At 41.5% G+C, this 13,580-nt stretch overlaps 1 protein-coding gene across 6 annotated transcripts in view; it reads left to right on the forward strand.

The window, feature by feature from the left end:
* The window catches only part of pbx3b (pre-B-cell leukemia homeobox 3b), a gene marked incomplete at both ends in the record, with an annotated part of 53,942 nt that extends 40,847 nt beyond the window's left edge, over nucleotides 1-13,095 (forward strand). Inside the window, 8 exons of one of the 6 annotated variants that reach the window (XM_079251914.1) lie at nucleotides 2,103-2,344; nucleotides 3,174-3,364; nucleotides 4,380-4,515; nucleotides 5,335-5,364; nucleotides 9,140-9,305; nucleotides 10,393-10,505; nucleotides 11,348-11,437; nucleotides 13,003-13,095. In XM_079251914.1, coding sequence (XP_079108040.1) covers nucleotides 2,103-2,344; nucleotides 3,174-3,364; nucleotides 4,380-4,515; nucleotides 5,335-5,364; nucleotides 9,140-9,305; nucleotides 10,393-10,505; nucleotides 11,348-11,437; nucleotides 13,003-13,095 — 1,061 coding nt within the window. Of the gene's footprint in view, nucleotides 1-2,102; nucleotides 2,345-3,173; nucleotides 3,365-4,379; nucleotides 4,537-5,334; nucleotides 5,365-9,139; nucleotides 9,306-9,902; nucleotides 9,981-10,392; nucleotides 10,506-11,347; nucleotides 11,438-13,002 lie in introns of those variants that run through there. The other 5 variants (XM_079251917.1, XM_079251915.1, XM_079251916.1 and 2 more) reach the window with 5 other exon arrangements.
* Between the last annotated feature and the right edge of the window lie 485 nt (nucleotides 13,096-13,580).

A 13,580-nucleotide genomic window follows, 5' to 3' on the forward strand; every position in this document is an offset into this window, starting at 1 on the left:
ACCCTGGTGGACTCCTGCAGGGCCGTCTGCTTCTTAAAGCAGCAGAGTAATCATTTTTATCCTGCTGATTTCCTAAATAGAAATGGACACGTATGATAAAAATGTCATGGCCACTCCACATGTCAGTGAACTAACAGGATTACGTGTCACTTTCTAATGTCTCGCTCTGTTTTCCATTGCTGTGAATGGCCACAGTATCGCACACGGGAACTTTGGGGTAATATATGGTAAGAGACAAGTAGCTCTTTATGGTCTGTGATTATTTAGTTTGAATGAAACCAGTGATTTATGCCCATTTAGCTGAAAAGCCCTGTAAATTCCCTCAGCTGCATTTCCCCTGGATACAGAGTGAGTGGAGTGAAAGTGACAACTGGGTTTGGTGTGGAAATGTACGCTGCGTCCCAGAGTTATATTTAATATACCTGACATGAAAAACGTGCCTACCTACTTACCACCACCCGCAGCACAAAGGAAAGTAGGACCTGCTGAGCCTGTGTTGAATCAGAGTGGGAGTAAATAGCAAATTAGGCAAATATGAAGTGTTGTGGCAGATAAACCACCAGCTATTAGAGATATGTAGCCAGGCATCTGGTCAATCAACATTTGAATCCGGTGCCATTCTGTGTTTTACCGCCCAAACTGGAATAAAAACGGTGGAGTTCATCCAGAGCAATAGCTTTGAGTGGAGTTGTTCAAATGCACCGTGATGTGGATGAGGGTTAGTGGAGCAGCGGCATATTGTCCACATGGATGGCTTGGCTCTGCAAGCTTGATGGAGCCTTGTCCAGCATCTCAATGTCTCCAACACAAATAGCCACATTCATCCACTCCTCTCACACCATTACACCTAAAAGACTTTAAGCCAGCCGATCCATAAATAGAGGCAAATTTGTTTTTCACTGGCCTTGCAGTCGAACAAAACACCAACATAGATGAAACCATCAGCGATCCGGCCACAATATGTCGCCTGTTTTCTTAACCCTGTGTTTATAAGAAAGATATAAAAAGGGGTTGTTTTCTGTCTGGTATTTACTCCTGTTGATGTTGTGCAGGGTCAGTCGGTCAAAGCACATTAAAGGAGCTTCTCTGATTGCATCCCTACTGGCTGACACAATAGAGCCACTAGTCTTCCTATTTAGAATCCAGAGGCTGGCCATATCTTAATGAAGCTGTAATGAGCTGTTGAAAATCCCTGAATTGCAGGAGGGATTATTGAATTGAAACAAGTCTGGTAATCATAATGTTTGAGTAGCCACTCAGTATTTACTGCCCATTGAGCCACATTTTATTCACTTACTGGACTGGATTGCTCATGCTTGTTTTTGCTGTAATTTTGACCTGCAGTGTTTTTATGTTTGTTTACTCTCTGGAAAGCTCGGCATTGTGGTTTGCGTTGCCAGAGCATCCAGGTGTGCACGCATGCTATCCGCTGTGCGATTACGATGTGCCGACAGGCAGGCGAGACAGAAAACCAGAAGAAATAAGCAGCAGGATCTGAGAACAGAAACAGAACTCATGAATAAGCACTTTGCATAGAAGTGTTTCCGCACACATTTTTGCTGCATGTAAATGTATTTATCCCACCGGTACACGTTTACGACATCTTAAAATACTGCTAAATCAGGAGAATACAAGAATACTGGATTAAAACATTATTAACAAAAAACGGGGAAACTGTTGTAACTGAGCTTCCAGCATTCTGTGTGTGAAAGACAGAGACACTTACTGGAGGTATAGTTTTCTGTTTAGCATCCTTTTGCAGAGTAGAAGTGCCACTTCACCATTGAGCATTTGTCAGTTTATGGATGTTGCTGTCATGTCAGCCTTCCCATACACACAGTGTGCAGTGCAGTGTGTAAATAAAAGAGAACAGGCATAGACATGGGTGACAGGAACACAGCACATACACAGGGAGACACTCAGTTTGTACCTGCGAGGGAAAAATCACAGTGTTGCTCATGATGTAGACACAGAGAATCTAATCGCACTTAACTGTTAAGTCTGGCACATTTGACTTATTTGTTTTTAATCATTTTTCCAGCTTCTCTATATCTCTGAATTGTATTATCTGAAACTATGTCCATGTTAATTTGCTGTTGCAGGTCTCAGCATCCGCGGTGCCCAGGAGGAAGACCCTCCAGATCCCCAGCTTATGCGTTTAGACAACATGTTGCTGGCAGAGGGAGTGGCAGGACCGGAGAAAGGTGGTGGATCTGCCGCCGCAGCAGCTGCCGCCGCAGCCTCAGGCGGGGCGGCCGACAACTCCATCGAACATTCCGACTACAGAGCCAAACTCACCCAGATCAGACAGATCTACCACACAGAGCTAGAGAAATACGAACAGGTAAAGATTCATATTTTGCAAATTCTTTAAGGATTGAATTTTTTTTGCTTAAAATGCCATTTTCCTGCAAATCTTTCCATAGAAAAATGACATAAGGAAGCAACAACCAGATAGGTCTTGCAATATGTAAGCAGGTAATTTATCTGGGGAAAGAGAATCAGCCTGAAAAAATAAAAATAAAAAGATTTATTTACTGTGTTGAAGTTGTTTGTAGAGATCCAAAGGCATGTCTTAGTCATTTCTGTTAAGTGAATGTGTGATCAGCTTCTTCACCTAGCACTTTAAAGGCTGCCATTAAGCACAGGGGCATTATGGGTGAAGTAGAAGGTGTAACAGTGATGCCTCAGCAAGCCACAAAGCTAAATTAGGCTAATTTACTTTGTGCTCCCAGAGAGGAGGTGTGAGGGGGCACACGACACTTGGTCTGGAGTAAATGCATCTTTTTTAAGAGTGTTTCCAGGTTTTAATTATCTAAATGTAAATACTTAACGAATTTTACTTAGAGTAATGAGCTAAAGTGTGCACTACGTAAATGAGTTATTTTAATTAATCATGCATGAACTACTGGTTTACCGAAAACATGTTCAAATTCATTCTGCATTGTGACCAAGTCCAGTTGCAAATCTGCATTTATTCAAAGATGACTTCATCTAATTAGTGCTTAAAGTCACATGCAAACAAAGCACTTTGTGAAGAACTTATTACCACATGAAAAGATGAAAAATAAGTGAGGTTTTTTTTTTTTTGAGCTATGATAAATAAAACAAAAACCAAACTGTGATTTGAGACAACTCAGTTTAATTGTTTATGCCGCTCTGTTTCTTTGCAGGCATGTAACGAGTTCACTACCCACGTGATGAACCTGCTGAGGGAACAATCTCGCACGCGACCCATCTCGCCCAAAGAGATCGAACGCATGGTGGGAATAATCCACCGTAAATTCAGCTCCATCCAGATGCAGCTGAAGCAAAGCACCTGTGAAGCTGTCATGATCCTGCGCTCCAGATTCCTTGATGCCAGGTCAGTGGATTATGTGTGTTACTGTATTTATGTGTGTGTGTGTGTGTGTATCACATACTCAGAAACTTTCTTTCGCTTGCATTTGACCTGTATAAGATAACTCCAGTATATAGGGTCAGTTTTTCGACTGTGCAGACCTGAAGTGTGTTTTCAGCACACCCCACTGTTTGAACACTGCAGAGATGCACAGTTTTAATTATGTCCACGTTCCATGCATTATCCATTTTCAAGACAATCATGCCCTCACACCTGAGAGCAGTTAACACCAAATGAAATGGGGACCGAGTCATGTGTAATGGATGGAGGGAAGGTCATCAGCAGGTGCTGTAGATTACTCTAATCACTAACAGTACGATGGTGTGTGGAGCTACGCTGAGAGCGGCACAAGCTCCGGCCAAACCAGCCGAGTGGAAGCACATTTGCTGCTCGCTGCCTGTGAGAAGCGCAGTAAACAAGGCAAAATAAGCAAATGCTCAACAACATGATAAGTAGTGCCCTTGGGAGGGTAGGGGACCCAGATCTAGTTAGACTTTCCTTGTTTCTGCTGGAGATCCCCGGGGCTGTGGCACTTCAGGAACAATGCTCAACTGTGCATGCCATGATTTCTATAATGCACCGAGATGCACTCCGACTGGGCTTAGGCTCCATCATGAAGCCCACCCATCCGCTGCACTAAACTCAACACATTACACGCTTGGACTGGAGATTGGAGACCAACAGACCAAATTAAACATTGTATGTGTTTTGAGACTGCGTGGGTTTTTTTTTTTTTTTTTTTTTTTTTGTGTGTGTGCCTGTCACTTTATTGGTCAGTTTTGTTTTGGTTTTTGTTTTTTTTTCACTTGGAACAGGACATGATATTCTATTCCTGAAGGCTGTTGGAGCCCATTCCTCATTATTTTCACCATTTATGTGTGAGATTGATTGTGCAATTTGTGCAATCCAAATGGATGAGTTAATGCTGGTCTCACTAATAGGCTCGCTCGGCCCTTCTCTCGTTTTGCTCCTCACTCAGGCGGAAAAGGAGAAACTTCAGCAAGCAGGCGACAGAAATTTTGAATGAATATTTCTACTCGCACCTCAGCAACCCCTATCCGAGTGAGGAAGCTAAAGAGGAGCTGGCCAAGAAATGCAGCATCACTGTTTCCCAGGTGGGTAGCGCTCATCTAACAGTAGCTGGTGGGTAATCAAGGTGGTGAAGGCTTAAGCCTACAGGGATTGTTACAGTAGGTCACACCACCAAGACACAATGTCCTCTGCTAACCTTGACATTGTGACTGCCTAATGATGCTTCAGTCATGGCTGGTCCCAGTCAGTCAGAGCAGGGCCACAGGGAAGGGAGGCCTATATCATCTTAGCCTCAATCAAAGCACCATGCTGTCCTTCCTTAGTTGCCCTTATGCTGGGTCCCCTGACATTTTTCCCTCTCATTCCCATCCACCATGTGTGCTCTCTCTGCTGCCTGGTCAGTCACTCAGGTCATAAGCTAGGGAGAAAAAAAAATGGCATCATCCATTACTTTAAGAAAAGCATTTAAAGACTTGTGCTTGAAAACACTGGATGATACTGGGTATTTATCTGTATGCTTGCTCTTCATGTGGCCTTGCAGGAGTCTGCTAAATTCACAGTTATATTTTACACTTAAAGATGCGACTTTCCCACTTTCTATATATCATAGCCTCCTCGTTGGGTAAACCTGAAGGCAATATCTCTCACACCTAACCCCCACATCCAAAGCATTATTATCCTGTGCTCCTTTTTTTTTCCTGTTATGATTGTGACTACTATCTAGATTTTTATCCTCTATTGTTCTACGGTTGTCCTCACGAGACACAATATCATAGCAACATGAATCTATACAATAATCTGCAGTGTTTTGTCTGTATGGGGAGGGGGTGATGGGGGGGGGTATATTGAGTGTAGTCGTGAAGAGTCAGATACTGTAAAAGCCCATTCTTTTTTGCCTTCAGGGGGTGGGAAGCACCATCACAGTATCACAGGTATGTCATAACTTCTCCTGATCCACTGTTTTCATTTTCTCTGTACCTTCCTTTGTTTATGTATGTAATAGGCTTACAGTTTTCCACTGCACAGAACCCCCCCACCCTCCCTCACACTACTACTCAAACAATGCTAATGTTAGAATAAAGTCTCAAATTGCTTTTTTTTAAAAAAGAGTGGATGACAATATAACAGCATTTACATCCCACCTGTAAGTCACACAAGACAACAGCCTCTTTTTGATTGACTCATATTTTTACACTTACACCCATGTTGTGACCATATTCTGTGTGTACAAATGTGTGACATGTATTTTTAGTTTGCAGCATTGTTTGCCACATTATTTTATTATTTTTGTTTGTTGTCAAGCGATGACTAATTGTGTGGTTTTTTGAATCTCCAGTCAGCGCTGAGTTTATTTACCTCCCACCCACCTTGCGATGACTGTGCTTTTCATCAGTTAAAGAAATTACCACTGGCCTTCACACACTGAACTGCAGCCTGTTTCTTTCTTTTTTTTTTTTTTCTAAGCATCTCCCAAAACAGGCCAATGTACCCGTTCCCATGAGAATAACTCTGAATCTATTCTGAAATTAGAGGGCTTTTAGAAATTCACTTGAACTCATCTCAGGCCACATTAGTGGCTTTTCTCTGCAATAAGTGGAGGCTGTTGCAGTTCTTATTGACTTATTCTGACTCATTTTAAGGGAGTAACAAAGTCAGAGGCTTGATATGAAGCCAGGTGCAGTGTAAGTATGTCATCCCTCACTGTGGCTCAACCTTTCAGAGTCCCAAACAGCTCACTGTGGTCACTCTGAGGGTGCAGCTAAGTCATTTTTCAAACACCCTGAACTCTTCTAGCGCTGCTTTGTTGATTACGCACGAAGTTCATTAAGTAAACGCCATCCATTGCGAATGGTATGCCAATAACGCTCAGCAGCTTTGCTCAATGCATCATCACTGATGAAATAGCCTGCATCATTTTAGCAGGGATCATTTAAAATGCATGCGACACACTGACATCTTCTCTGAAAACAAAGATCCGTGCCGTTCAGATGCAGGGTTTATTTTATTTGATCTACTTACTGACTTTATTAATATTTAGGCTGCAGCGATAACTTTGCTTTTAAAAAATTGGGAATGTATGCGTTATTATGTCCGTTTCATCTGCCCAGTTTGATTACCGAGTCCTGCCTCTATAGCAAACGACTGAAGTGCAATGAGTACTTGACATTGTTAATATTTTCTAAGTGGGTCTCTAAATGCGGGACCCCGTTTTATCTTCTCTGTCACTTTGCATGTGCATTGCAATAAAGGCATGGCATTAGATGGTTGTTGTTTGTGTCAGATGCTTCAGAGGCAGCATTTACACCTGGCTCCATTGATCAACTTATATCATCAAAATTTATTGGCTTTTTTTTTCTTTCTGAGTGACAATTTTCAATATATTCAATATATTATTTATGAAGTGTCATGACAGCTTTGTGTTTGGATTAGAATTCATTATTTATGTCAGAAACGATCATGCATTGCCATACATTAAACGGAAAGCTGTATTGACCTAAAATACAGTGAAAAAGTTTAAATTATTAACTGCTTTGCAGCCTCCCTAGTGGGCATTAATGAAAGCTGTGGTATCATGCCCTTGCAAAGGGTCTGCATGGTCATTATACAATCAGGGCCTTTGAGGCAACTGTTGTCAGGCAATGCAGACTCACAGCCTGGCTTTCTCCAAACATAGAAGTCAATTGAATGCATGGCCTGCCACGAGATAGAGGAGAATTAGCTCTGTAGATTGGGTTGTGTTCCACACCTTCAATGCCATGCATTCGTTCAGTATTTAGCTGAACCTGAGAATCCCTGAAGCTGGAGTTCAGTAAGCAGGAGAGAAACGAAAGTGTGTGTGGAAAAGAGGTGTGGTAAAGCTATATAACCCAGTCATAACACACTTGATCGTGAAGGACAAGAACAAAGCACAAAAATGCAGAAAAAAACAGAAAAATCACAAAACAAACCAAACCTGATGTTTACCTGTTCATCCCTCATGAAATAAGAACATCTCACTCCTGCCTTTGCAGGAAATAATGATATGTGTTAAACTGATGTTCAGTCTGCTTCTATAAAGTCATGTCTTCATTTTCATAAATGTAAATCTGTTTAATACACTGTTTGCATGAATGTTTAGTTAAATTAAACAGACTGATGAGTGTTGCAAAAACATTTTCTATGATTTTTGGGGGTTTGTGGGCATTTTGTGGGCTGTCTAAATGAGCTAGATTATTGCACCGTGTTTGGCCCTACAATCCACCATAAGCAGGTTAAGTAAAAAGGATGATGGCCAGGGCTTTCATTGCTTCCAATTAAACCTTGCTTGTTAGTTTAACCTCTAGGTAAACCCATCAAACAATTGATGTCAAGGAAGCCCTGCCAACAGTGGGCTTCGCCTGAATGGTCATTAATTTTAATTGCCTAGATATTAAAGATTTAGAGCACAGAGACATGCAGGATAGAAATGATCTGATGTCCTGCAAATCCAGTCAGTTTTTACACCACAGCATTGGCGGGCTGCTGGGGATATTAAAATTTAAGCACATGGGTGGAAATTAAATAAAGCGTCATTAGGGGCAGCTGCTCTTTGGCTGGTCCAGCCGTGGGCTGCAGGGTCTGAGAGGGGGGCTGCAGCACAGCGACAAGACACTCTAATTTATAGGACCATTAAAAACAAGCATCATCTCATTATTATTCTGCTGTTATTGCAGAGCCAGCATTCGCACATAAGGTTCACTCCTCACACAACTTTTCATTCTGATGGTCATGATTTAAACAAAATGAGCATTTCTCCATGGAGTTCTACTCACTTCATAACCTCTCATTTGATCTCATCAGTTCTTCGTTCTACCATTAGAGGTCGTTTTTTTTTTTTTGTTGGTTTTTTTTTATCTTTAGTGAAGTCTATCTGAGTTTTTATGACACATCAGTTGACACCATCTGCCACAATAAAGTGTTAACATAGCTACAGGTCTTTTTGAATACTGTAAACAGAAGTTACGCTGCCAATCGCCACTCATGCATGCATATATGCACACAGGCAAATGTGTCAATGCGGTTTTAATCTTTTCTTATATATATTAAAAAAAAAATGTATGCATCTTTAATTAAGAGTGACTATATATGATTCTTAGGTTTTAGGCATGCTTGAACAATTGTAGAACAGTGTGAACATAAATTTCAACTTTTTTTTTTTGTTTACAATGTTTTTGCAAAATTTGAGACATTACATTATATAAGATAAACATCTTATTCGTGCGTTCCCACATGACACCTAACCATTCAAGAAATTGTATTTGCATGAGGTGTCAATCACCACTGATCTGGAATCAGAGAGCAATCTTCAGGGGATAAAATATGAATGTTCATATTTTTCACTCAGGGAAATGTTAATATTGGTAACCCTAACAACCAGTCCTGATATGGGAAATTCAATCCACTGACTTTAACGTCTGTGAAACACAGTAGGAGCCCCTTGTGTTTTAGTTCTGTCAGGAGACAGATCTGAGAGCATGTCATGCTCCCATCCATGAGAAGACACAAGTGGCTTCTGATTATGGCTTAATTAGCTTGTGTACCCGGCGGACATTACTGCAGGGGCTGGGAATTGGGTACTTGATGGACCCAAACATGACATCTTGAAACAATCACACTGCTCAGTGCACGGTGCTGTGGCTGCTTGACGTCTGACTCCTCTGCTCCTCCTCCTTCTGTTCTTCCACACAGGTTTCCAACTGGTTTGGCAACAAAAGGATCCGGTACAAGAAAAACATCGGCAAGTTTCAGGAAGAAGCCAACCTGTATGCTGCCAAGACTGCTGTAAATGCAGCACACGCTGCAGCCGCTGCAGTGCAGAACAGCCAGGCCAACTCCCCTACCACTCCCAACTCCGGTAGGCACTACTGCATATAGACAACAAAAAAAAAAAAAAAATCGAGATCTGCCCTCTATCTCAGTTCTTAACCTGCTGCCTGCCTGCCTCACTCTCTCATGCACCATTCACACTGGCAAGAGTGACAGGCTCTGCTCCCAGCTTGGGGATCACAGTGTCTCCTGTCTATAAGACAGTTGATGCCAAGCAAACTCATGCATAAAGAGAGCGTTCCTGACTCGTGAACCGAGAACACATGTATTTTTTTTTTTTTTTTGGCTAATAAAAATAGAGAAAGAATTCAAAATTTTGCCATGGGATTTGTTTTCCCCATGACTTTCTGTCAACTTCCTGTCATTTGAAACGTAATGGTTTTTAGTCCCACTCTGGTAGTGATCATTTTAAAAACAAAATATCATGAAGCATACTTGCTGGGAGCCTTTTTACGTAGAGTAAAATATGGCATCATATGTAGAAAAAAAAAAAAGAGAAAGCATAGAGCCTAAAAGGGCATGTTTAGAACCAGTTTAATAAGAAATGTATTGCTGAGATTGGACTAGGTTGACCTGCGTCCGGATGTGGTAAGCTTATGAAGTGGTCCCTTTTTCTTGCACCCAGGATTCCAGATGAAAGATGAAGAGTTTCAGCTGGATTCTGCAGAGAGCAAAAACACTCTTTTAAGCAACATGTTTACTGGTACTGGTCTTTTCATAAGCTTCTTATTGTCCTTGTCATTTACCATGTGATACCTCCCTGACAAATTTACATTGGCAGTAGGTGATGTGGAAATGGGAGCTTAAGCGACCAACCACATGTAGAACCGATCCCCTTGTGTCATGTGATTCCCATTTCATTTGTGTTCACCGCATTCGTCAAAAGATCTGCTTTGCGTCCTCTTCTGTTTGGTTCCTTGCTTCCCTTCCTTCGCCCTTGTAGTTGCTTGCTCTGTGGGAGTCTTTCCTCCGTGTGCTTGTCTGCTTGATTTGGGTCTGTTTTCGCAGACATGTGCGTGCTGCGTGTCTGTGCTTCTTGTGCGTGGGTGCGTGTGTCTCTGCTTTTCCTTTATAGCCCTCTCATGTATTCAGCTACTTACATCTTCCCTTTCCAGGTTCTTCAGGTTCTTTTAGCCTCCCAAACTCTGGGGACATGTTCTTGAGCATGCAGAGTCTGAATGGGGATTCTTACCAAGGGGCACAAGTCGGAGCCAATGTACAGTCACAGGTAGGAGCAACAATCAGGGACAGTTCCTGACAACCAGTGCAGAGAGCTGTCCTTGTCTTGCCTGTGTACTGAGCCATCCACAGTGCAGTCTGAAGCACATTAAACCCTAAAAGAGAAAATAAGAAAAAACACGCTGCTCATGCGAGGGCAGTTCAAATTACCAACTGAGGCCTCCAATAACATCCAACTGACTGAAGTGTTTACTGACTTTTTCGCTTTGGATGGAATATTTTGGCAGCCAAAATATAATCCCACCCCACTGCTATCATGCCACGAAGCAACTTCCTGGTTCCAAACATTTTCTGAATGCATTTGGCTTTGACTTGAGCTCTTGGGTTGGTATTGGGTTTTTGGTACTATGTTTTCCCCTTTTTTTTTCTATACTCTGTATTGCTGTCTCTCTGTCTCATCTTGCTATTGTTTGTTGTCAGTGTCTTCCATCTTGTGAGTTTAATGCTGCTACACAACCGACACACTCCACACACTTGCTACCAACAATCTATGTTTATCTGTTTATAAAAAAAAAAGCTAGAAATTTATATCTAATGTAAAGTAGCCACGATATATGTATTTTCAGTCATGCTTTCAGATTTAGCTTATTGGTTCAAAGCCGCTGTGAATAAAAGGATAGATCTGAGCATGCTTGTGACATTCGTTAACTCTCTTTCATTAGGGAATCAATTAGCAGTCTTATCTGATTTAGTACATTCACTATCTCAGATTCTCTTTTTGATTTTACACTAGTTGGCATCTTTTGCTTCACTGAGCATGTTTGCAGCTAGTTTTGGACAGCTGCAAGACACCCGGTTGACCAAGTCTGTCTACCTTGTCTGTCCCTTCAGGTGGATACCCTGCGCCATGTTATCAGTCAGACGGCAGGATACAATGATGCTCTGGGGGGAAACACCATGTATAGTCCGCGTGGCTTAAATGTAAGTAGACATGCGCTAGTTACACATACTGTCTTTGTATATCACTAAAATATGTTGCTTTGTAGATTTTAAGTGTATTGGATGAAATTCAATTAAAAAAGATTGTATAGTGCCCACAAGCACATGCTATGAATAATATGCAGTGTCATTTCATCACCTGATATTGAGTTAACATGAGAAATAAGATTACCCTTTTTACTTTGTTTCGCTCGAACCATAAACAAGATTTAAAAGGAACCGTATCTGTTGCCGTTTAGCTGTTTTGAAATGCTTCACAGAATTTTCCAGACTTATCTCCATGATAAAATATGAACATGTGATCGCCCACAGCCTTTTCCAGACATGAATTCCATCTTCCCTGATGAGGTTTGATATGGCGCCTCTTTGTAAAGCAGCACATAATCTGAAGCTATCAGAGTAAAGATTAATTTCGTTGATGAGGGAGGATGAAGACTGAGGGAGAGAATGAGGGAGAAATAGCATTAGACAGCTCTCTCTCTCTCTCTCTCTCTCTCTCTACGCTATATCAGCGCCCCCCTCTCTCAATATTGTTACTGTGTGCCTGTTGGGTAAAATGCACACATATTCACAGTCTAATATGATATAAAGCTTAAGCATCAAAGTATTGAATCACACAGAGATCGTACTGAAAACTACTAAATGACTTCTGTGAAACAAAATCTGTGTGTTTTATGTAAACAAATGGTGGCAGTTGTTTCCTGCACTCGGTGCTTTCAGTGTCATTTTGGCTTTTCTCTAGCCTCACTGCTGTAAGCTCTTTAGACATGTCAGCTTCTAGCAGGATCAAGTGTTTTTCACTTTCTCACAAGGTTTCTCACTTCCATGTGTAGACCTGTGCCTACTGGCTCACAAGACCTCAGCTTTACTTTAGTAGGACTGATACATACTATGCTGTAAATATTCATGTTTGTAATACACAAAATGAGAGTACGGACAATAGAATAATAAGCTGCTGGAATGTGGTTCGAAACGGCTGTGGAAAAGCTTCTTTTTCATTTTTAGCAACAACACAGCCCCTTATAGAGATATTTGCACAGGCTAACCTTTAGCTTTGTTGGTGGTGACGTAGAGGGATCCAGTAAAGGCTAGGTCACGCCTGGAGCAAAGCATAGTCAGGCTGGCTAAGACTGGCTCTCCTGGAGAGGCCCTGCCTTGTCACTTTCACTCAGCTCTCCCCACCTCACCCAGCCGATCCCTCCCTCCTCTTGACTGACAGGAGAATATGTAGCGACAAGCTGTCGGTCGCTGCTGAAATCTGCTTAGACACTGATTTCAGGGACTGCTCCCATTGGTCCGGACATAAGACAAATTTGTTGCTGAGCGTCCCTTTGCTGATGCTACTCTAATACAAAGACTGGACTAATCACACAGCATCATCGTATCTGCTGCAACATAATACCAGTTGACACATTAGTGCAGCTGGTCTGTTCTCTCTTTTTTTTTTTTGTTTCTTTTTGTTTCCTTTCCATTTTGGGAACGTCTAGAGTTTACCAGGCTCACATTACATAGTGTTGTAATCTCAACCTTTCCTATTTGTTTCTTAGGCTAATGGAGGATGGCAGGATGCAACAACTCCGTCTTCTGTAATATCTCCAACAGAGGGACCTGGAAGTGTGCACTCTGATACCTCGAATTGATTTGGTATAAATGCATCATCACCTCGTGCTGAGCATGGACTTTTCAACTTGCTAACCAACAGCAGAGGATCTAAAAGAAAAAAAAAATCCCTTCTCCCTATGGATCGGTTTTCCTATACCTTCAAATTTCCCACAACATGCCTCACACATGCAAATGACATCCTCCATTATGAACACAAAGTGTTTCCAGTCTGCTCATTGTTTTCTTTCTGTCCTTGTAAATCAAGTGTAATGACCATAATTTTATTTGTTTGTTGTAGGGATAAAAACATAGACATGTACAAATACAAACAACCCTCAGACGGTACTCAGTAAACTTTCAGGATAATTATCTCCACTCAGCTCAAAATACCGAATGACATTTTATGACAGTTCAAATGCCCATTTGCTTAATTCTTGATTTGATTGCTACTCTCCATTTTGATAATTGGATTCTCTTTCAGCTCTTACAATTAACACAGCTGTTTCTTTGACTTTAATGTGCT

This window comes from Telmatherina bonti, assembly GCF_933228915.1.
Source record: "Telmatherina bonti genome assembly, chromosome: 13".
In the NCBI taxonomy this organism is placed as follows: domain Eukaryota; kingdom Metazoa; phylum Chordata; class Actinopteri; order Atheriniformes; family Telmatherinidae; genus Telmatherina; species Telmatherina bonti.